This window comes from Haliotis rufescens, unplaced genomic scaffold, assembly GCF_023055435.1.
Source record: "Haliotis rufescens isolate VD_foot unplaced genomic scaffold, xgHalRufe1.0.p SCAF_12, whole genome shotgun sequence".
Taxonomy (NCBI): Eukaryota; Metazoa; Mollusca; class Gastropoda; order Lepetellida; family Haliotidae; genus Haliotis; species Haliotis rufescens.
The window spans coordinates 9,550,033-9,576,107 of record NW_025963802.1 but is presented as its reverse complement, the minus strand read 5'-3'; the positions used below and the strand labels follow the sequence as shown (position 1 = coordinate 9,576,107).

Genomic DNA, 26,075 nt, shown 5'->3' with positions numbered 1-26,075 from the left:
GATACAATGACATGCAATCACCCAAGTGATAGAGCTTTACTACACAATTCCAATTTTAGAAAGCCCTCACGACAAGTATGAAGTACCGAGGACCAAGTCAGAATCCTCATTCTCAAAGGTGTCTATGTACTCTACATGGCTCTACACATCTATGATCTAAATCCCTATATCTTGAAATAGACCTGCAATGGTTACGTGTAAAGAGCCCATTTTCACAATACAATCTAATTTTTTTGTTTGTTGTTTAGCACCACACTGGGCAATATTCCAACTATAATTTATGATGGCAGTCTGTAAATAATCAAGTCTGGACCAGACAATCCAGTGATTGACATCATGAGCAGCAATCAATGTCATTGGGTATACGATGACATGCATCAACCAAGTCAGCAAGCCAAACCACCCGATCCCATTAATTGCCTCGCACAACAAGCCTGGTTTGCTGAAGACCAATTCTAACATAAACCTTCACGGGTAACAATAAAATCTAAGGTTTTGAGTACATGAAGTCAATTTCTACCAAACTTATGTCATAACAAACTTATTCAAAAGGTAAAGTTTTAATTGTTTTTTGTTGGTTATTTCTTGCTTAAAGCCGCACCCAGCAATATTCCAGCTCTATGACGGCGGTCTGTAAATAATCGAGTCTGGACCAGACAATCCAGTGATTGACATCATGAGCATCGATCCAAGCAATTGGGATCAATGACATGTATCAACCAAGTCAGCGAGGTAAAGTTTTAACGGTTGGGATGCAAACTCGCATTTCTCGATGCTGCATTTTCCCCTTCAAGTGAATCTAACTGCCTTGCAAATTCTGATTGTTGTCCTTTACTTATGATGTAACATCTGGCATGTGATACAATTCACATTTGTATGACTACAAACTAACCATTGCATTCATACTTGTCTCATTTTGATATCATAGGTACAGGTATTACAGATTACAAGATATTGAAAAATAACTCAAATATAACTGAGGTAAAAACAATTGGAAAAATATTAAAGTAGGTAGACCCATGATCCCTGTGATGAAAAAGGTTGGCCTTGCCTGGGGAATAATGATGTCAGCAAGAGCTTTGGAGCACATGAACAGCTCCTCTGCTCTCTCAAACTGCAATGTCTTCTGGTTGTGCTGTAGATCATACTTAATGCAGTCATATATGTCAGGGATCTTGCTGATGTCAAACCTCCCTATCTTTGTTTTGTAATCCTTTTCCAACTTGGCCCATCTTCGGATTAGCAACTCCCATGATTCTCCATGATACAGCTTTAGGTCTGCAAGGATACAAAGTGAGTGAGTGAGTTGGGTTTAATGCTTCTTTAGACAGTGGAAGTCAATGGGTGTGTATTCCAGTCTCAGCAACAGAATTCTTCAATGTTTTGATTTTTACATTGCAGTCAGGTCACCAATAGAGGACTATACACATTGTACTAATGTTGGGCATTGAACCTGGGTTGTCAGTGTGACGCAGAGTAAAAGAAAAGAAACAATAACAGACACTCACCCCTGGACTTGAGTTCCACCTTGAGAGCTCTGATTTTGGACGTTATTTCATGGATCATTTCATGAACTCGTTCACACATCTGTCTAGGGTTCTTGACGAACTTCATGGCATTGATTAGTGATATACTGGTTGTTGGAGCCAGCTGAAGGAACAAGTGCCATCATTAAAAGCAAGTCAGCTTTTCAAAAAGGAATGAGGTTGTGTCTTTCTTTGACAAGTTCTTACTTTAAAATATTGTTTAACTGTAACAAACATCTCCAATATCATTTATTGACCATATCTTTAGGACAGGAAAGCTCTCACCTTCTCATAATCTTCTTCAGTGAAATCTTTGTCTTCATTAAAAATATCTTTCAATTTTTCCTTGACACTGGAAACAGAAATAATTGCAAGGATAATGCAAAAACACACATAAGTCTCATGTAAATTTGAGAAAAGCATTCATCAAATTGTACTCAGGTGGAAATGATGAATCAAAATGTAAGAAAAAAGATAAAGCAAACTTAAGACTAGCGTAGAATATAATTTAGGGAAATTATTAAATGAACATCAAGAATACAAACAGAAGTATGAAAGAAAGAAACTATCAACCAAAATATGTATAGAGGAAAGAAAAAGAAATAAAACAGAAGGGAGAAACACAATGAGTCTAACAGATGATTAACTCCAAAGAATTGCATGACCGAGAAATGGAATATTGTCAAATTCTATTTATTGTATCTGCTTCAAGTATCTTGTATCTAGTACTATCACTAACTGCAAGTAAACAACTTTGAGACAGATTAACCTAACTAGAAGGTGCATTGTGGGTAAAGCACAGCAAGTGTGGTCAAAAACAGCAACAATGGTGAATTATGGTAACAGTAAAACTACTTCTTACTCTGTGTAATTTCAAGGCATGTTTGTAAGTTTCAAACAGCAATAGCAACCACACAATTTTCCCCAAAGGTATAGGTTATACAAGCTTTCCATCAAAACCAAAACATTTAGTCTGGGAAATGCAACTAGCATAAGCAAATCCATGCAGGCTTTAGCATGAGGTCATTGAGAGAAACTAGTTTAAAATACTAGAGAAAGAAAGTTACTTTCTATTTCACACAGCAAATGTTTTACTATAAAAATTTAGTACCAAACAGACACTTAGTTCAAAGGTAGCAATATAAATTCACTCTTCCTGATTATAGATGTGACAAATATGTAATCATATCAGGGAAATGTAACATTGATATGCTGTGAAAAGCACATTTGAAGTTGGTGGTTTTGTTTAGCTATACCGGCCAGGCTGACAACTTTTGATTAAACTTGGCAAGCAAACACAAATGAATGAATAATATAACAGAAATAGATACATAGATGGACCAAAAAATGATATATATAACGTCAGAGGTGTAGTTAACTTTTGAAAATCTCAGCATTTTCAGTGGAAAAGAAATGATATGGGAATAATTCTAGATTCGTACAAAACATATGACTGCCTATGGCTCTCATTATGATGTTGATACCTTCGTCACTCAAGTGGGAACAAATCAATATCCTCTGTATGCCTTTTTACTGCACTTATTCACCCAAGTAAAGCACATACTGCTACAATAAAAGTACCATATGTTGTCATAAGTTGATACAAAACTAACACAAAAAAGGGAATCATTTTCTATGGCTAGAAATTAGGGCTGGGACGAGTCCAAATTTTCTACCCAGGTACCCACCCCTCTATTACCTGACATTACCCGACCCTACCCGGGTACCCGCTATAGGTCTCAGGAGTTGGGTACAAAATATCCAATTGGGAATAGTTTGACCGTAGCCCTGGACAAAATCTATTTAGATATACATATAAAACGATCTGGTCATGCATACACTGAAGTTGACTGAAATTTTATCTTTATTCAAACATATAAAAGTCAGAAGGAATGGGTTCATAGTCAGAAAGAAATGCAAACATTAATGACTTGTAGTTCCAGATAATTTTTGTCATTCAACAATATATTACATGACTAACCACGGGTCCGGGTAGTCCTTTGGGTACCCGGGTCCTTCTCAGTACCCACCTGACTCGAGTACCCGAGTTACCCGTCTCAGCCCTAGTAGAAATAGTTTGGAATTCATTTTTTTTAGGATATAGCCAGGAGTTTATCAGTTAAGTAGACTACAACTTTGATTGACTTGCTAAATAAAGCATTTCGGGTTAGGTATCTTGCCATATCATTTGATGTATTGTTCAGAGCATCATGATACATACTGTATCAATTAACTTGTCACTGGTACTTAGTCTTTAGGTACGAAAATGTATCTATTATTAAAAGATTTCATTATAGGAAAAATACATTTAGTAATAGATCTGGAATAATTATATGTCTGGAACTAATTAATCAGGTCTTTTTTAACTAACATCTATTTAATCAAACACACAGTTGTACACAGAAATTGTAATAATAAACTTGAAGATATTTGTTTGTGTTCATGAATCATTACTGTTATGGACTCCTACTTCAAGGATGATAAACTGAAGTGTAGCTCCAGGGTTAGAAACTAACAGCTTTCGTCCACTAGTCCTTATAATGATAACATATGGCAAAACCCTTAAAAAAAAGCAAATTTCTACAAGTCCTTATGATACCTTTACCATTGGGCAGTTTGGCAAGGACTATAGGACTAGTGCCAATTTCTAACGCTGAGCTCCTTACTGGCTCTGTCCACTGTTGTGTGATGTACATGTATTTGCAGATCTAGGCTTAAAAATTTGCACACAAACTGTTACAGTTATATAGGTTTTCAAATGTTGTTGAATGTGAAAGGAGTTGTCAGGTTCCATAGGGCAACAGCATTTAGACTTTCATAATCAAGGCTCACTGTGATAACAAACTCGGACACTGTAGATCTGGAAAGTTTTGCCCCTTTACATTATTGCGAGTGGCCAACATGACTGTAAATGTGCCTGGAAAGTTTTGTGACATCCTGTTGTAAGATTACCAAAGATTAAAGCTACTTTGCACATGCTATCTTTATAAGTAGGATGCAGTGAGATGAAATGGTAACTCAGTGTCAGTTAGTGACCATAGATAACCATAGATACATGTCTTGTTGTAATGGACAAGGAGGATTGTAGTAGTGTGTTTATCATACAGTATAGACTGGCTTGCGTCATGTAAGCAGCTTGACAATATGTGGCAGATTTGTTAACTTTCCTGATAAGGTTATTGACACTGAGTGATCATGTGTACTTAAGGTAACAGGGTGTGAGAGATTATTCAAATAATCATGTACTGGCTGGTTTGACAATGTGTGGAACTGAATAAAAGAAATATGCCTCCTTAATTATATTTTTTGGGCATTGGTCTGCCAAAATAACTGCATCATGAAACCAATGTGAATGTGTGTCACTTGCAGTTTTCGCAGGACTTGCCTGCTCGCAAACATTTCCAGATTTACAGTATTTAAGGACATATGTACCTATCTGAGCTGCTTGTTCTGTGTCAAATACAAAGACTGATTGAGCAAGTTGGGTTTAAGTTTAACTCTGCTTTGAACAGTATTTTTAGTTATTTCAGTGTGTCAGCTTAATGTCAGGATAGCCTGAAGTGATGCACGTGTTACAAGTTTACTACATTCCTGAAATCCAGGTACAGGTATGAGCTGACAAAACTAACATAATAATCAGGCCGAATATGGTATTTGAACCTGTGATTGAGTGAGTGAGTGAGTGAGTGAGTGAGTGAGTTAATGCTTTACGTCACATCGGCAATATTTCAGCCATATCCTGACGGACCTGTGATTGAAGGATTCTGATATGCCTAAGCAAAGCAGATACAAGGGCAAAATAGACATCATTTCTGCATTGTTCAGTCAGTGCCTTTAACAAATAGCCTGATCTCCTCATCCAGTACTTTTCTTGTCAAGATATATTACACAAAATATTTTACACAAATGTGTCTCTGTTATATTTCAAACAATTTACAATGTGAACCTGCAAATGTTATGAACTAAGTGAACAACCCTACAGAGAAAAAGACTAAAACTGACTGGTCAGAGTAAATTTAGCTTACAAAAGCCAATATGAAGACATTATATCTGTCAGAATCAAGTTCTATGAAGTAAAGTTTGTAAGACTTTTGTTAAAAATTGTTATTCCTAACATTGCACCAAATATGGATTCTTGCATCTTTGGAAACCCCAACTGTGCATGGATATTACTGACAAGTACAAAGTTTACATCTGAAAGTAAAAGGGCACATGACATCATATTTTTATGAAAGAGTTTTTATACTTTATAATGATGAAACAGGGTCTATAGTTGAATGCAGATATCTGGATATTGAGGGGGGTGGGAATATTACTGAGTTAGCCACACTTCAGACCAAACTGTTGAGTGGCATTAGAGGGTTGAGAGCTGATTGTTGTCAGTTAGTGTAGCAGTTTAACAGGGTCAGAACCATACAGTCATGGAGTGCAGTGCTTACAAAGCCTGGTGATTGTTCCATCTGGAAGAAATAAGCCTACTAAAAGTCTAGTATATCAGGAGGATTTCAAACACATGGAAAGTCTGAAAACAGTGCCACAGTGCCGTAAGCTCACCTTTTTGTAAGATATATTCACTTAAACGATTCAATAAAAAGAAAAGTCACCAAATGTCAAGGTTTGTATTAGCAAATAGATGAAAATCACTATACAGTTATTATATATTATACATGTTCCAGGGTCCAATATTTATGATTCCCACCCCCCAAAAACTGAATTCATGAGTCAGCACTTGAAACAATCCAGCTTAGGCAAAGACTATAAGCACAATAACAGCTTTAGTCAAGTTTTCCCTGGAAATGCCACTATTTTCCAATTTTTGGCAAATTTTCATCTGCAATGGCCAAATATGCTGGATCAAGATGTTTTGAGGTAAACAGAAACGTTGAAAATACTAAGTTTCCTTTCTAGGCCTTCTTTTACTGAGCAAATTCAATTTTATTATGCTTAAAGTAACTAACATCCATCAACTACTGCAATGTCATCTACAATGGCTGCTGATCATGATGCCTTTAAAAAACCTTCAACACTATATTGCACATGTTCACACACTGTATTTGCTGTCTGTAAAAAAATTCAAAATGATCAAGTTGTGTGGTTTTTCAATTTGTTTAAGAATAATGAACATTTGTCCAGTATTTTCAGTTTAATTACTTTTAATTTTGATAAAAATATTAATGAATGGAACAACTGAGCAAACTTTGGTGCCATCATTTGTGTGAACATTTATGAAAGGTTTTGGCTTATTGAAGGAACAGTTTATCATTTCTAGAGAAGATGTTCCTGAGCAGCAATATCAGACAAACAAGCCATGACACATGCCTACTCAGACCTTTGGTCCAGGTGAGCTAAAAATGATATGTGAACCATCAAAAAAAATAATTTGAAATAATCGATCAACACAGTGATAAGCAAGTTGAATTGCCCTTAAAGGGCTTACAGGTGAAACTGCCAACTCTTTTTATAGCAGCTGCATACCAAAGTACTTCCACAGAATGTAATGGTTTTGAAAACTTGGAAATTCAAGAATATAGACAACAAATATTATTTGTATCAGAATAAGACTTGCTTTACCCATTATGCAACAACTAACATCAACTATGTCAAGGGCAGAATCATGGCATAACATAATTCTTATACAATGAATTACTATACTTGTAAGATTAGTGCCACAACTCTATCAAGTATTATCACGGTCACGGTGAAACTACTGGGTACCTACCTACACCATCAAATTTAAAGGAAATCAGCTGAAAGTGATAAACACAGGGTAGTACGTCTAGCAAAAAGGTAGGAAGATCTAGAGAGATGGGACAGAAGCACAACACAAGTATTTTTCTCAATGGAAATAAGGGATGTATATGAGTAAGCTAATTTTGTAATGGAGAATGCAAACCTTCAAAATGTGTTCTGAACAAATCTCAAGAACATCCTATAAGAAAGACGGGATCTATATTATCCTAACGGTAGGTGGTACAACTCTTTGTAAATGTATCCAGTAACTTAAAGATCTTCAGGATTCTGATATGAATATAACTGTAATGTAAGTGATGACATGCTATATCTTGCTGCTAGTACTATCCTACATTCTACTGTTATTAGTTATGTCTCATACATGATGCATCAAAAACAGATTGATTACGAAAAAAAGCATTCCCTAAAGTCTAAACTATCATATTAAACCAATGCCAACCCTCATCCATATAAAAATGACAAATAATTTCAATACCCAAATCATTCAAAATTGAAACCATAAACAGTTAAAACATCACTGCCATAATACTGTCCTAAGCGCAGTTATAAAGCAAATTGGCTCAGTCACAGAAAAGTGGTGTTATTCGGTGCTGCATGTTTGCAAATTTTACTACCAGCAAACATAACCTCAGTAATTGCTAAATATTAATTCTGTTATGAAGGTAACTACCAGATTATTTGAAGCTGTTCTAATCAGATGAAGGAACTTGCAGTTTTCCTCGTCATGCTGAGTATTCTTAAAGATTGTAAGCACAAAAAAGGGCACATACACAAGCTGGTACTTGGATTCCTTCCCCTCGCTGTCCAGAAGTCCATTATTGTTGGCACTCTTCACCATCTGGATCAAGATTGGAGTTAACTCCCCTTCAAGAGCCAGCAAACCCTGCAAAGTATTGTTTCTTCTGTGAGGATACACAGGTTACTCCCCTTTCTCTGCACAAAAGGGTGTTTGTTTAACACAAGAACCCCTATGTTGGAACAAAATGTATTTTTTAGAGTAAAAATATCATTTATACTTATCCTGACTCATACTTATTACTTATTTGTATGAGTCAGGATAAGATAAAATTATACAGTAAGCATGTCCATTACATGTTCCATAAATGCTGAAGCGACAAAGTACAAAATAATAACTGCATGATTGATAAGTTCTAAGTCTCATATAGAAAGACTTGACCTAAAGACATTAAAATGATATGTTTTTCAACATAATCTCCTTCCACAGTGATACACATTTGCCAAGATGTTGGAGAGATTATGTCTCGGTTTTGTAGAAGTCCTTCTCTTGGCTGTTCAAAACGTTCTCCACAGCTATAAATGCTATGACATCATCTTCTAAGTCAAAATGGATTATGGCTTGAGTTTCTTCATGTTAGGGAACAAATGGAAGTCTGAAGGAACCTGCTAAACTTTTCACTTTTGACAATAGGGTAATGACACTATGGACACTGATCCCATTACTTTCAGGCTTAATTTCAAACACTGCATTAATATGGTGTGGAAGACCAAGGATCATGAGGACAATTCTAGGAATCAAACCCATCATTAGTTGATACAGGCACACAAAGGGATGCAACTGCAAGATGTGTACCCATAAGCCACATGGCCCCTTTGTGTGCTTAATGTGTGGGTGATGATAGGTTGTCTGCCAACACATTTCCATTGATAGATCCAGAGGAGGGTGCAGGGGCGGCACCCCACTTTTACTCAGACACCTAATACGCCAACCTATAATGTTATTGTTCACTTCCTGACACAATCCTGGATCCACATCTGCATTCCTTTCCTCTGTGTTGTGTATGGATTGTACTGAGAAAAAGCACTATTAATTATGCTTCATGTGCACATTCCTATATCAAACATCAAAGTTTTGGGGAGCTTGTTATCTTGCTTGTTGATATAGAACTGCACGTCGAAACAAAGCTGATATGTTCCAGACTTGGAACTACATAAAGACTTAATATGCACGCCAATGAAAAACTACTCTATACAGACGCTACAAGAAATTGCATTTCCCTGCAGTTACATCCATGAGATCCAGTGCTGTATTTACCTTGGCAAAAGCTGCTGCAGTCATCTGGACTCGACCTTCATCCGATGCATATATCTTGAGGTCATGCCTGAAGGTGCTGTGTAGTCGCAAGAAGCCCAACCCGGGAGATTCAAACTGACCTATCATACCAAAAATAAAGAGCAAAGCACATACAGTTTAACTGCTCACACATCTGGTCATGGTGGCAACTTTCCAAACTTGTGTAAGATCTTGAAATGTTCATGCAGGATAATGTTTACAAAGGTTACTCATCTATAGTATAAGGCTGTTTGCATCCCAATAACGATATCAAACAGCAAGACAACTATAACAGTTGGAGGGTGAGAATTCCTGACCATGTCTCACTAATTTGCCACCTAACCAACTATTCAAACTGATCAAACTTGAGAGAGTCAAGATTCGACATATTTTAAGATAAGATTGGTCTCTGTAACCTGTGAATAGAAAATCTACCTACTACCATGATGAAAGTTACCTTGTTCTTTCCACCATTTCAACTGCAAACATGTTCACTCTTCCAATGAAAACAACTACATCTCTACACTAATGTATATGAATACAAGCAAAAAAGTCATGCATTTCAGTTAAAAAGTGTAATGTTAGTAAATGCAACGATTGGAATAACATCACGTCACGTGTCATAATCAATCTTGTCAAAAGCAAAACACATCTGAGTTTCCCTTGACCACATGTGGAATGATCTGCATTACCGCATAAGAAGGCTCTTAATAAGTTATATTCACAAAATGACTGGCTCTCATTCTATGAAGCTTTCTACTCAAATGAACTCAAAGAAAGTGAATGTCAATTCTAACAATCTTCTTATATCACTATTTTATACCTCAAAGGATGTATACACATCTTCATTTAGTAAGTGTTACTTTATGTTCACAATGACAGCAATATGACTGTATCGCGGAATAAAATAGTTACTTAAAAGTAGAGGTCACATGAGTGTATGTATGCTCAAATTGCCCCACAGTAACATCATTTCTAGTTGGTTAGAACAAATAGATTCAAATAATATCATCATTAGATGAGAAAGGTCTGACAAGAACTACCTCACTATGTCTGTCACAGTATCAGTGCATCATAATAAATTTACATCGAATACAGGATGTCAAAATGGCTGACATGATAAAAGTGATGGATGAGATTTCAGAATATGTTAATGAACCACAGTGATTAAAAGTTTTAGGTATCACTGATTGATTCCGAGGAATGTGGAAGAAGTCCAACAGTGTTTAGTCAATTCAAGGATAGTCTCGTGAAAAACGTATGAACATCAAAATGTGTCATTTGTAAGCAGCAACAAGCTTATGGACATCAGGGACTACATCATGAGACCAACCTCTCATCCAATGGAAAAGCTGTTTATTGTGTCAACTTCCCATTAGATAATATCACAACTTGACAGATGGGTGTTGGGTGAGAATGTTAATGAGAATAGAATCAGTAACTATGCTATCTCTATGCAAGTAACAAAGTAAGCCTTGCCTATACCTTCCTGCTAAGAACATGGCTAAACTAAACATGCACTGACCCTGACCTCCGGGGTATAAAGTACGGAAAGCCTTTCCAAGATCTTCTGCTTGAATCTTCCCTGCAGGAGTTAGCTCCCCTCCCCACTTTACAATCAGCAGAAGGGAAGGATCTCGTGGCACATCATCTAATGGAAAAGAAATAATAGCATTGATCTCATTTGTTGTATGTGTATACCACTGACTTAGTCTTGGAAAGGTGATAGGACAAGTACAGTGTCCAACCCAGAATTGAAAATCAAGGGGGGACTTGTCCCCCCATCATGTAGAAAATAGGAGGGAATTTGATAAAGTAGGGGGGATAATTGCTTTCTTCAAAAATGTCTTATTTTGTATTATGTACTGGAACATCATCATATAAAAGTGTAACAGATCAGAATAAAGAACTGAAACTCGTTTTGATACGTTTTCTACTAAAGTAAATCAAATTTCGTTTCCTATGCCAATCCTATCGATAATTTATTCAGCAGCCTAAGGGACGTCACTCGTGTTTGAACTTCCGGTTGTTATCGATCGGTCTTCGACAGTTGTTTACAATGTTTGCTGTGAACTGTCTTTCTTCGTTAATTGATTAAAGATTTAGTGAGTATTGAATCTAAAGGTATGGATAAACAGCTGATAAAGTTAGTGACTGTACAAGAAATTACTGTGCGCGACAGATCGTGCTTTGATTTTTTTATGAGGGGCGATTTGATTTTTTTTAGTGTGAATCGTGCAATCGCGCGGCCTGGGTTGGACACTGCATGTAGACGCTAAGTCACGTTTTTTATACAAAAGTAAAATGTTGAGTTGAATGGAAAAAGCACTCTTTTGAATTTTATGTTTTATAAATATCTATCTCTGAAACTAAAAGTGCAGGCCAGAAGAAAGCCAATGGGATATTGAAAGTAAGGCAAGACCAAAATGTCAAATAACTGTTTTGCTTAAAGTAAACAATGATACCTTTATCTAATATATTTGAAAAATTTGAGTTGCTTGCTCTCATCAATTTGAACACAAGAACAAAATAAAAGGAACAGAAAATTCATAAGACTGAAAAATTAAATTCAGTCAGGACAATGACTACTGTATGTTGGAAGTGTGGGTATTGTTTTATTGCCAAAGTCGTACCCGAAAATTAAGAACATAAATTCCTTATAATGTATACTAAGTCTTGACATAGTTATAACTATGGATGACAATGTCCTCCTGTCACTATATTTGGCTGATTGTGCTCTTCAGATTGCTAACAAAAAGAAAATCAACACATTTCCTTCACAAGTCCCTGCTGGAGAATGCTTAATTATTCAATAAATTAGAGGAAATGATTACAATACAGGGATCATTCTGCAAATTTTCTAATGAACGCCCATTTAGCACTGTTCAGTGAAATATTGAACAGTTTCTGTGTGATGCCTATATAATACAATGTTATCAAGCCCCACTGCTTTTGAAAAGGTGGGCCTTCTGTTAGCTTGATGGGCCAAAAGCAAAGGGCCCTTTCCAGAATTATCCCTGCAAGTCTACAATGTTTAATCTTATTTAGTTTCCTTGTAGCATGTTAGCTTGGATACCTTGAAATAAAAATAAAAATAAACACATGTAGCTCAATTTCTTACTTTCATTTGGCATTAAGTTGAGTAGGTTGCTTCTTAGGGAAGCAAATCATTTCTAATTCTTTTGAAAGTGAAGAATGCTAAATATTTTTGCAGCAACATCTACATGTATTACTTATGACAGAGCAGGTTTTGTTTTGTTTTCTTAGGAGTTAAAATTGGCTAGAGAACATATTTAAAGTGCATATGATTAATTATCATTTGAAAGTTATTATTTTTTGTTAGATCTTGCAGACATTTTAGTTTGTTTTCTAACCCACCAAAGATGATGTGGTAAGGCAAATATAAGTAATTTTAAACTATTGTTATTCCATTTTCTTATTATCATGATTATGATTAGTTTCTTCAGATTGATGAATCTATAAACAGTAAAATTAGGTAAGAATAATAATACAAGAAACAAATGGCTGCAGGTATTTAGTTGTCAGGCCGGTGGGACAGAGAGAGGTTGTTAATAAATTTCCAATTGCCAATTTCGGCTATAGTGAAATCAAAACAAAATGGTCAAATAGTTTTTATTACTGTAACAAAACTCTTTGTTGGTTACTTGACCAAAGGTAACAAAGTCCTTTTAATGAGTATCATCAACATTAGTTAGCCCTTTTTGAGCAGTAAAATAGCAACAGTTCTTGAAGCATCTTAAAATGTTTACAGAACTGAAACTACTATTAAGCCATACATTCATGTCACAACAAATTACCAAAGTGATCTCATCTGTTATCATTTTCCATTAATTTATTAGGAACTCATGAAAGGAACGAGAGACGTTCGCTGTGCAATATTTATCCTCATATATTAGGAAACCGAATAAGAAACAATCAATGGTATATAAATTGAAGACGGAATAATCCTGATAAATAATTTGTTGTGACTACATGTACAATGACACAAATAAAAACATCACGCAAAATACATATAAAATCATGAGGTCTTTGTGGAAACCTGCAAATCAAATAAAGTATGAAAATGAATGCATTAAAGGTGCTGATGACAAGGATACATGATGATGTCAGCCCACTGCAAACAAGTCCTCACTACACAGCAAACACTACTGTCAAACCATGCATTGTTAAGGGTAAGTTGACTATCTACTTCAATACAAACACTAAGTTACAAGCTAACTAATCATAGGGTGAAGAGCTGTAGACATATATATCAAGCCCATGAGAGGAAACCTGGATCACCTATGATCATGAGTCTTTCACAACATGAAATAATTATTTTTTTTCAAAGCTACAGTCCGTAGACATAAGTATTCATCACTTTACAAAACGCTCCAGCAAAACATGTGACTAAACACTCCATTTCTGTTGCATATCGAAGTGTGACATTGGAGCACATCCCACCCAAAACTTGTGCTATATTTAGAACAATCAAGTCATGTGACAAGTAGCTTAATTCGTCTGCTGGCCCTCAAGATGGGTAAAAAATCAGCAATACAAGGAAATATTGACCACAAAACACAAAGGAGTGAGTGAATAAAATTTAACGTCGCATCAGCATTATTTCAGCCATGTATCGACAAACACAAAGGATATCACTCTGAGCTGGTCTACCTAGGACAACTACTGGGTATCAACAGTATCAATCATTGGTATATAGGTGTGAGTGGGTTCGGTAGAAAATCTGACATGTAGTGGGTAGAAAAAATCTCTTTGTACCAGAGATGACACAGAACTTTCACAGGTCATAAAAGGAAACAGAAAGGCAACTTTACAAGACATTATCAACACCTTTAAGGAGGTAACTTTCTCTACAAACACTATCCAGAGAAAACAGAAAAGAATGGCAGACGACTGTAAAGAAGAAGATGGAAGTGTGATGAAAACAAAACAAAATCATAGCAAATTGTGTGGAGAAAGAAAGTTATGGACTGTCAATGACCACTGGAGAAATTTCATATTCTTTGATGAATGTCAAGTTGTGGTAGATTGCAACAACCATGTTTACATTTGGAGGAAGGACACTGTAATCAACAGTCCTCATCTAGTGTGCCCACATTGGAAATGGAAGGTTTTCGTTATTGTGTGAGGGTGCATGTTATGACGGTGTCGAAATACAGCTGGCAAAGGCAACATAAATGCTCTGAAATATATTGACATTCTTGAAAGTAATTTCTGGTTTGTTCTTGCATGGCATTTCATAAACAAACATTACCCCTCAATGATGACAATGCTCCCATTCATAGGGAACATGCTGTGAAAACATACCGGGTACACGGAAAAGAATGATGTTGATGTGACTTAAAGATTGGCACAGTCTCCGGATCTCAACATTATAGAGCACATTTGGCTTAAAATCAAAAGAGGTCTTCAAACAAAATCCAAAACAATCAGTAACCCGATGAAAATTTCACATCCATCAGGAACATTTGGATTAATATTTGTTTGGGGTATATTTGGGAATTGTATTCCACAATTCAAGCTATGGACCCTTGAAGCCATTCATATGAAGAGTAATGTGACCAAATTTGGGGTTGTGTATTAAAAATGTCTTTCAAAATACAATTTTTGCAAAGAATCAAACTTTTGAAACATAATGGCAATCATATTGAAAGCGATGAATACTTATGTCCAACGACTGTATAAAAGAAAACTTGTGTTCCAAATAATCCAAATATTTTTACATCAGAAACAGAAATGAAAACAATATGATAAACTTTAAAAACTTAAGAGCGGAACCTCAACATCTCCAAAATATCTACATTGACTGCAACTGATGTTCTCACCATTATATTGGAAGCTACTAAGCAAAGGGTCTGAGAGGGGAATTCCATCAAACATAGAGAAACGAACTACCTTTGAAATTGGAAGTTTGGAACGCCATATGACCTTTCAAACAGTGATTTGTTGACCAGACCCACAAGATTCACACCAACAGTGATTTTAACAGTCATGACACTGCTGCTGATATGGTTTCGAAATGCACATTAAGGAAACTATTGTTCGCATATTATGATAATTAATGGCTCCTATAAAGCTGAAACCAATTAAATCACAGATAAACTTCAGGTGTAGTAACTGACCCATTTTTTAAATTCACATAATAAAGCTGAGTAATGTTAATAAATATCAATAAAACATCCTGCTTTAGCAATGACCCAAAACAAAATTTCCAATACAGCTGGTTAATAGGACCAACAGTGTTGCCTGGCATCCTTTCACCTTCGTCCTATTGAGGAGCAAAGTATTCACATCCAGATAACTCACAACAGCAATGACAAACAGCCCATGACATTAGCTCACTTGGACCAACACCCTATGTGGACTAAAAACACGTACATGGTAACCAAGAAATGTAACCATTAAAACAAATAATTATCCTTTAAACTTCAAATGTTCAATTTTCATGTCTTATTCCTAACCATAGGCATTAATGATAATCAATTAGGTACTTTTTGTCACCAAGATGTCAACTGTCAATGTTTTGAAGAATGCATATATCAACAGGGTTCAAAATGAAGACATTTCTATGGTATGCAAAGCAACATCTTAACAAATGGCCAGTGACCATGATGACCTCCTGACAAATCATTCACCATATAGATATTGCTTCTGACCATTCTTGGGCAAGATTATTGTCATAATTTTGAACCTTGGTTTAGTACAGAAATGTATAAGAAAGATCATTCACCCAATAAGGTTAAGCATAAGAAAGGTCACAGACAGGACATGCATTTTCAACCCTCCATAAGTGAATAATAATTTGTTAACAATGTTAAACAGGAGAATACTGATAATTTCCTTTCATGCTTTTTCTCTCCAAATGTTATGGTATCACAATTATAAAGCTTCAAATGATAGAACATGTTGCAATGTCATCTATCAACTAAAACGTTTGTCAATATGCTCTACCGATATACTTAAGTAGGAATCATACAGCCATTACAGCTATTGTTTTGTTACCACTCACCGCACCTACATTATACACATGACTTGTTCATGCAATCAAGCAGTAAACGAAAAACTTGTAGAGAACACAACTAAAAAAACCTAATGCCACAATTCATTTGTCTTTTGAAAATCTTTTAATCCACAGTATACATGAAACAAGGTTAGATAAAACCAACAAAAATCCCAGGTTACAACAGATAAACCTTGCTGTTACTTGCTGATTGACGTGAGTTACTGCAGACCTCCTACCCTTACACAGACAATCCATATCCGAACATAACACTGCCAAGCTATCGGTGTTCTCAGGTCAAACTCTTGGTTCAGATCAAACAGAGCAATACAAATAATGAAACAATCCAACAACAAGCAGCGAACAAGAAGCCAACTTGGATCACATCTAGGTTACAAACCCTCACTGGACGAGCTGTGTAGATGGCCTAATGGCTGATTCTTGAGTTGAACTTTACGATGAATGCCCGTGAACTCGTACCTATATGTGTCCAACAGAAAAATTTACATCAACACGCAGAGCAAAGAAAGAAGCCGTGCAAGATGGCAAACTTGAATCTATAGTGTATCATGATGACATCAGGACCTAGTTTTCTCTTAACCGTTCATTTTTCACAACTGCCGGATCAGAAAAAGAAAATGATTCTCTCTTTTTTTCCCAAATTGGTAAGAAACTATTAAAAAAATTAAATTTTTCCTCTCCCAAAAGATGTCATATTCTCCCTGACAGGTCAAGACCTTAGCATATTCCTGTCATCATTCTAAAAGTCCAGTCATTATTAAATGATCAAAAGAAAGTATTTATTTCAACTTATCAGGTTCAACAGAGTCACTCTGAAAAAATTATGTGCCAAAAAAAATGAAAATAGAAAAATACATGAAAACAGTCTAAAATCAATGAGCCCTCAGGCTAAAGTTCCATCTGTAAATCAACTTAACACCATCCTGACTGACAATGGAGCTAAAAATGAAATCAATCAATCAATCTAGTTTCTATTTCATTTTTTTTTCACCTCAAATCAATGTCTTTCAACATCCAATCCATGATATCTTCCCCAAACTTATTAATCTTTTGACAACATTTCCTTGTTTGCAGTCCATCTCATTACTGTCAAGAGATAATTAAGTTCTGAGGTTAAAATTGTTTTTTGATCACCCCAACTGATCATGCTGAAGCTGTTAACATTCAGATGACACAACCAATATGTCAAGTTTACCACCTTGCAATGGACAGAACGGAACACTGAACAGTGAACAACAAGTACCGGGATTCCATGACTGTCCAGTCACAACCTGCAATGATGCTGGATCACCAGACGACTTCTCAAAACTCTCTAAAGGATAGTCTAGGGAAAAGAAATATTAGTTAAAAATCTTGAACCTAGAAGAAATCAGAAACTTGGATTAGATACACTGCCTTACAAGAGTTATGTGGGCAATTGTTATCATGAGGGCGCTAGTTAGTTATGAAGTTCTTAAGCAAGCTATGGCAATGGAAAAGGGATTTGGGAGATATTTTGATTTTAAGGAATTGACTAAGTAAGACTGCTATAGTTATCATATACTATGAAATGGAATGGTCTTACAAGGGTGCTTGATGGTAACACAAGGATCTTAGTTTAACTACCACTACCAGCATAGGAGTAGGAATACAAAGTTATTTGAGGCAACATAACATATTTATCCTGCAGATTTTCGAGAGCATTAATAATGGGCAATGGAACTAAAAGGGTAAGCTTTTTCAGAATTTACATTGTCACCAAACCATACATTTTTTGGAAGGGCTTTCACTATACACATTAGTTAACCAGAGTAGCTTAGCTAAGTCAATTATATCATTCCTGTTTGACTGATTAAACAAACCCACTGCATGACAGAAGCCTTGTTCCCTTGGTTTGGAAGACTACACATGCTTCACAAAAGGCGTACTATTGACCATGCACTGCTAGCAAGTCAGCCAAAGTCCCCACACAAAACAACACAGAGCCTCAACATCATGGTGTCTGGATTACAAATCTGAAGACCATTTACACACCCTCTTCACTGGAGGACTTCTTAGGGCAACCCTGAGGCTGGTATTTGATCTGCACTTTGCGATTTATTCCAGAAAAGTGTCCATACCTGAAACATTATGTCACCAACACACATTAGTGGGCATATGAACATCAATATGATGATGAAATTACATTCTCCATCATGACGTCACTGGAACAATAGGATGGCCTGTTCATCCCCTTAAGGGAGTAAAGCCACAATTACATACCGCCGTGTGGACCAAAAATAGAACAATACCGGTAATTAATTGTATAACCACATTAAATATGGCAATTGAGTGTGTACCAAAACTAGAACAATAACTAGTTGTATTACCATAATTACACATGGAAAATCAAGTGTGGTCAAAACACAGAACAATAACTAATTGTAACTTGGGAGCAATTTTGAGTGGCAGTTTTACAGGGAACTAGAAAATAATTGACAAGAGTTGTTTAAATAAGTCAAGAATTGACTATTATTCAAGTCAGGCAATCCGGTACTTGTCTGCATGGATAAAGATTCACACCATCTGGGCACCCGTGAAAATCCAGGATAGAAATGGTCTCAAGCAACCCATGCTTGTTGTAAGAGGAGACCAACGGGATCAGGTGGTCAGGAACGCTGACCTGGTTGAGGCAAGTCATTATATCCCAATTGCATAGATTGATGCTCATGATGTAAATCACTGGATTGTCTGGTTCAGACTTGACTATTTACATTCTGCCATCATATAGCTGGAATATTGCTGAGTGTGGTGTTAAACAACAAACAGCAACACCGTCTGTGCATCTATGATAATCAGCCAGGTCACACGTTGTAACTGCCTCTTTATTCAGCTCGTACAACAAGCACGAGCTACTGGTGACCTAATCTGCCCTGGAATCCCAGATATAATTTTACTCATAACTGAAACATAAAGAACGTATCAGTAATTTGGCAGGCGACAAATGTCATCAGGACATTTTCATCATTTAAGCAAATATTGATAAGACATTGTGCTATACCATCACCAAGATGGAAAAATATCTTTAGGACATTTTTTATGTCAGTTTTTTTAAGTTTTTCAAGTCACTTGGATGGGTGGTAGAGAGAATATTCAATCACAGGCATGAAGTCAAACCAGTTTCACGGTCATATGACTGTGCCTCTCGTCCAGTGGAAAAGCTGAATATCGTGTAAAATTCACATTAAAAAATTAGTAAGAAATATATCATCCAGAAAGAGACTATTTTACAAACTAACATTTCTTTACTGTCAATACCATCTGATCATGTTAATCACATTTACAAGAAAAACAATATGACCTGGACCTATCAAAAGCATATCCTGGACACTGACAGATAACACTTACATTTCTAAGACAAGTTTAAGCTGTTGTAGCTTGGCCTTCTTCTCCTCCACTTCCGGATCCACTTTGTACTGGCTCTCACTCAGGAGGTGGCGGACAATGTCAAGCACTTCCTGAAGCTGCTTTGGTTTCTTGAGCTTTAGGTGAGCCTTCTTCAGCCCTCCATACTTTTCAAACAGTTCAAAGAACCTGGAAGAATCAGACAAATGATCAATAACCGACAGAATCTTTGTACAGTGTTCAAAATCAAAAATGTTAGTCAAGGTGTCCATGTCATAACTCTCATCATGCTAATGTCAAGTATTAGGGAAGCCTTCAGATACAAGAGAATAAATAAACTGAAAAATTACATTGTCTTCAAATTCAAATGTTCATCAGTTAAAATGCAAATATTAACTGGTCTTGAGTTCTTTTCACAAAAAAATACATTACTTGTTATAACAGAGCTGTCAATAAAAAGCCTCTTTCAGTCTTGTTCTGAATGGTTGGTTGGTTGGTTTGTTGTTTAACGCTGCACTCAGCAATATTCCAGCTATATGACGGCGGTCTGTAAATAATCAACTCTGGACCAGACAATCCAGTGATTAATATCATGAGTATCGATCCAAGCAATTGGGATACGATGACATGCATCAACCAAGTCAGCGAGCCTGACTACCTGATCCAGTTAGTTTTGAACACTGATCCTTTTAGGACAAGCATAGCCGCCTTTTACGGCAAGCATGGGTTGATGAAGACCTATTCTACCCCGGATCTTCATGGGTCAGTCTGTTCACGAGTTAGCAATTTATAAATATCCAAAATTTATGAAACAAAAACTCACTTTTTATGTTTGACCTCCATCTTCATTTTCTGTTTGGGTGTCCGATCGCCATGACGAATAATTGCACTTACACATCGTAGCTCCATCCTGATTTCAAAACAAATCTTGAAGATGAAATTAATGCTCCAACCAGAAGTAAAAAGTTCACTACCTAATGAAAGACTTGAATCTATCATGGCTATGAGCTCTGATTCACATAATCATGATAATAAGAAAGCATTCCATTAGTGTTGTTCTGATAATAAACAGAACTTTAAAATTTTATTCAATGTTAACTTCAAATGTTTAACCAGTCATTAAATGTATCAATACATAATTACCCACACTCATCATTAACATGCGATCAATGACAATTGCATCATCATAATCATTTAGGAATAACATTTCATAATTGTTAACAATGGTAAATTTAAGATAAATTATGCAAAATATTAAAACTGATGAAAATCAATGATTGAAGATGAAATAATGAGGAATCAGAAGCACACCATGCATTATTCCTTCTTCTTTCCATCCTTACATGGAAACGTGCTTGAATAAAGTTTCCAGCTTCAAAAAAACAATTGACCCTAACATATCCGAGCATCACCATGGTCACCATCCATACAAATGGGTCACCTACTGTAATCCCTTGCATCGCGACCTACACGACCAGTTCATGTCAATACCCCAATATGAGCATTCTCTTTCGCATGAGTGGATTGTCGGGAGGGCATATAGCACGTGAGATAGGATAAGTATATAAATTTACAAATTTTTAATCTTATCCTATCCCACACAATGCATTTATGCAACAGTTGGACGGTGGGGCGCAGATAGGCCACCACCATGAGACATACACAAGGAACCGGGTGCTAAACAGTGAAGTAAAGATTCTATAACACTGCCTAGACAACAACTCATGAGCAGAAAAACACACCATAACAGACGATATACGTTAGTCAGACAGCATGAAATCAGGTATAACATGCTTTACATGTTTTCATGTATGACATCTTTACATGAACAATTGTGTGGCTTTACAGAACAATCGATACAGCATACAACAACTTATGATCAATCTGGCAGGGGTCTCCAGCCAATCGATTCTACAAGACAGGTCAGAGCACTATCTCCCACAGCCAATAGGGTGCGCCTGCTCAGCATCTCCTTTAATGCATCATCAAAGCTATCAAACCATCCGAGACATAGAAGCATGCTAAGACGAGAAGAGGAACAATCGACAGTATCCACAAGAGGGTATTCGAACCAATACCAGGATGCACATGCCTAAAGAAGGGGTGAGCGGTTAAGGGTTCAGGACACTGTCTTAACAGCTGCGCCTTGTGATGACTTCAATGTGAACAAACGAGATAATCCACCCTCCAATCGGGTACTCAGTTTGGGAACACGACCAATAAAATACAATAAACACAGGAGCCTAAGTTCCAGGATTTATTCTGTAAATACATGAGACGTAGTACGAAATAAAACAGGAGCAGGTACACACATCTTCTATCTGCTCTGGTGTGCAGCTGCTGTGCCTGGACCAAGGGACTGAACTGGTGTAGACCCAGAGGAGTTAAAAAGAACCATTGCCCGACACCAAGTAAGGTTGCCAAGTAAGGTTTGAAACTCGGGCAAGTAATATACGTTTTCTATCATGCCCGTGGAGAATGCAGACCACGTCCATCTGTGTAACTGGAAGACAGGGAGTGACACAACGTTGATGAATAATCAGCCGAGTCAGCATAATAGTTACGGTATCCCCTGAATCATGCCAAACAGGAGTGGTATGTGATGAATCAGTAGCGTCCTTGCAGTGAGCATCGTTCATGAGAAGGTCTATAATCAAGTTGTTGAACCCCCAAACGTCAATCCCGAGTGTCGAATCCAAGGGTGACCTGGCAAATCAGAATGACGATCATCAGATTGTTGATCCCTAGGTGAGCGATCCTTAGAGCACCGATCGACTATTCTTGGAACAGTGATCCGAAGTAGAATTGCAGGATCTATCTGTGATCAATCGATCCTTTGTAGAGGGTTAACCCGTTCAACCAGTGTCAAGGGAAGCCTTATTCGTCACCGTTGATGGAAGAGCGCCAGTAACGTTGGACAGAGAGGAGCGATCACCATCAACCTGAACATCATGCGAAGGAAAGGGAGACGAAAGACATCTGGTAGCAGACCATCTACAAGCACTAGGAGGGTCGACCAAAGGCGTATCCGAGGTAGCTTTGGACGATTCACGGAAGAGAGAACCTTGCGAACGCTCAATGTAGCTGGTGGTTCCGTCGTAGACGTGGACCCAGACACATTAGGAACGGACTGTTTAGCCGGGACAATAGGGACGTCGTCGGAAAAGCCCCCTTTACACAGGGCTGTGACCTTTGTGCCACCTTTGAGCGATCAAAAACTGGCCAGGACGCTCAATGGTCGCCTGAACCCAGAAAATCATGTTTCTGTGTAACTGCTCCAGCAATTGTTCAGCAATAACTGCTCGAGTTGTTCAGCGTCTGCAACCACAATGAAACACTGCAGGTACAAGCCCTCCATGTATAGGCAGGCTGAGGAGGCACTACTGGTAGCTCAAAGGAGGCAGAAAAGAGGCAGAAGCCTTGCCATGGTGTCTCAAGGGTTGCCGTGGTCGCCGAATGGAGGCACGGCGGTCGGCACAGTCATCGTTCAATGCGCGCTGTTGGTCGCCCAAAGGAGGCACAAGGGAGGCAGAAGCATCGCCCAGATTAATGGAATACATTTGCGGCAGAACGCATCTTCTACCTGGTGACCATTGGGTGACCACTGTGCCTTCATTCTGCAACAACGGCAATGCTTGTGCCTCCCTTCTGCCTCCTTTGAGCCACCAACCTCCTCGGCGACCTTTGTGCGACTGTTTTGAACATGTTCAAAAATTTACGGCGACCATGGCGTCCATCACGATGTCTGAACCTCCTGTGTACCACCTTGGAACAACCTAGGCAACCATTCTGCCTACGTTGAGCCTCCAACGACGACCTGGCAAATTTCATGGTCGCTCACGGGAGGCACAAAGGTCGCCATTATGTGTAAAGGCCCCATAAAAAAACTGAGACACGGACATCTACAATCTGGTACAGTAGCCAAGATGGTTTCACTGCAACGGAGGAAGGGGGGATAAATAACCCACAAATGATGGCCAGAGATTGCTGGGAGGGTTGACAGTCTATACTGTCAAGGATGGAGTAGACAAACTCTCTTTGACATAGCAGTGACTCCCTCCATGGGAGCAGGTTGGCGTGGTAACATCTGAACTAGTATCAGACAGCTGGTTCATTTTGGAGGGAACGTCGTCAGTGAGGAAGGTATCTGATACAATGATAAACAACAAACAAATAAAAGACAAGGATGGTACGGTAGACGTAGGAGTCGGTTTCACGGCTGTTATGGTGGAGGAAACAGCCAACTTGGTAACACATTGGGCTGTTTAGCAGAGAAAGGCACATTTCCTAAGTCCTGACATTTAGACAGCCGATCAAACCTATGCTATGGCATATGCATAGGTCATACGAAAGGCTTCCTCCGAGGGGGTCTGATAGTACCAAGGAACATCTATGGTTCTGAGAGAGACAGTCACAGCAAATGTCCTGGGGGCTCGCCAAGAAAAAAATACATCTGCCAGTTATACAGGCTGGGCCTAAATCTTGGCTGTTCCAATCTTCTTCAATATGTATTTGTAGGTGTTATTAACAACCAGGAGGTAGCCCACACACAAAAAGAAAAATGTTCTCTAGTTTTCTATTTTTTTTTAACATGTCTCCACAGGGTGGTGATGAGAATGAGAATGATGTGGCAGGGTAGTGATTGGTATTGGCCTGATATTCAAATTGAAATATATCGCACTACTTATGTATTGCGATTCAAACCACGATATATTGCATGCGTTCTTTCATCTGTCATTTGTTATGAACCTGATTAAAAATTCCCCGAATGACTTGAAGTTTTTCTTTGATTCTGTACTGAAAGTTCCTTGACAGAATCAAACACAAGAGTCAACACTTTCAACAGCCAACAATAGGCCAACAATAAAATGCAAGAGATAAAACAATGATCATTTTCTATATTTCTTTAGAAAGATTAACATGTTCACATGTATATATTTCAGATTTGCCCTTTGGTGGGAGACTCCGCATGTTGCCAAAGTTGCCAACAAGATGAAAATTATCAGAAAATATGCATTATTTCATAAAATGCAATATACCAGTATTTTTCAGTAATATCGTGCACTACTATGGCAGGGGTATTGACATGATCAGGTTGTGAAGGTTGCTATGCACAGGATTACAGTGGGAGACCCATATGTTTGGGTGGTGACCATGGTGATGCTGAGATGTGTTCGGGTGAAGCTGGAAACTTTATTCAAGCACATTTCCACATAAGGATCAAAAGAAGAAGGAAGAAATGCATGGTGTGAGATAGGATAAGTTTAAAAATTGTGGAATTTGACAACAAACAGAAAACTTTGGACATGTTTCAAACTTTTAAATGATAATTTACTCCCAAATAAACATGGGGACCCCACTTCTTAATTTCACTCTCAGAATCGCCTTACTTGAAAATACTTGTGAACAAAAGACTAGAGAATTCTAATTATTTTCATATCTGTAAAGTGTCTGTCCCTAACATGAGCATTAGATGTAGTTGGGACATTTTTAGATTGGGAAGTGGCAAATGTCAATAATATGGCATTCAATTCAATCAAGTGCAAATACAAGTACTGTTCTATATACCTGATATATGAAACATTATTAAAAGGGACAATTTCAGTTAGTCTGTGATTGACACCTCTGCTACTAGACAAGCTACTTACATGGGTCCCTGTGTTGTAGGCACCACTGGGATGTCTTCCGGCCCTGCCCCTAACACCCATGGAAGCTGAAGCTGAGGGGCTAAGGCTCTCATGATCATTGTCCTGTGAGAAAAAGTACAGGGTATGTTGGTTAGCATAGCAACCAATCACTCATTTGAAACTCAACATACTCAGGTGAAAATGTCATCTGACAAAACCATGAACAGGCAAAACTACTGATCAAAACAGGACACTCAAGACAAATCTCAGTGCTCCAGATAGCCTCAGGAGTAACATATCTAAATCAGAGGAATGTCCAAATGGTTGGATACATCCTCACTCAGTATTCACTGCATGAGGTGATTCAGAATGATAATTATTTCAAACTGTTAGACGAGTGCTGCAAAAATCTTTACGGGAAACATTTCTGCCTATTTATCTCTGTATTGTATACATATATAAAAGAATAAACACTTGGGATTTATGAAGCAAAAACCAGAAAAGAGTAAACTACCAAACATACTAAAATGTCCGTAAAATACTTACCCAAGTATTTTGGCACAGTCATCATAGTATTTGCTGGAAGTCTTCACAAAACTAAAACCGTTTACATCGCACACGTAGGACTGGCCACTAGCTCTCAGCAAGTCAAACCCACATACATTTTGCTGAAAGGTGAAAATAAAGATCAAACA

At 37.5% G+C, this 26,075-nt stretch overlaps 1 protein-coding gene across 3 annotated transcripts in view; it reads right to left on the bottom strand.

Moving 5' to 3' along the window:
- Positions 1 to 26,075, bottom strand: part of LOC124143887 (inositol hexakisphosphate and diphosphoinositol-pentakisphosphate kinase 2-like) — an 86,981-nt gene that overhangs the window by 41,411 nt on the left and 19,495 nt on the right. Inside the window, exons 8-20 of one of the 3 annotated variants that reach the window (XM_048393344.1) lie at positions 25,927 to 26,048; positions 25,402 to 25,503; positions 20,577 to 20,663; positions 19,757 to 19,942; positions 18,404 to 18,489; positions 17,634 to 17,714; positions 10,874 to 10,999; positions 9,331 to 9,449; positions 8,048 to 8,160; positions 5,966 to 5,986; positions 1,812 to 1,878; positions 1,509 to 1,650; positions 1,052 to 1,278 (exon numbers count right to left, since the gene is read on the bottom strand). In XM_048393344.1, the coding sequence (XP_048249301.1) occupies positions 1,052 to 1,278; positions 1,509 to 1,650; positions 1,812 to 1,878; positions 5,966 to 5,986; positions 8,048 to 8,160; positions 9,331 to 9,449; positions 10,874 to 10,999; positions 17,634 to 17,714; positions 18,404 to 18,489; positions 19,757 to 19,942; positions 20,577 to 20,663; positions 25,402 to 25,503; positions 25,927 to 26,048 (1,479 nt within the window). Of the gene's footprint in view, positions 1 to 1,051; positions 1,279 to 1,508; positions 1,651 to 1,811; positions 1,879 to 5,965; positions 5,987 to 8,047; positions 8,161 to 9,330; positions 9,450 to 10,873; positions 11,000 to 16,769; positions 16,850 to 17,633; positions 17,715 to 18,403; positions 18,490 to 19,756; positions 19,943 to 20,576; positions 20,664 to 25,401; positions 25,504 to 25,926; positions 26,049 to 26,075 lie in introns of all 3 variants that reach the window. The other 2 variants (XM_048393345.1, XM_048393346.1) reach the window with 2 other exon arrangements.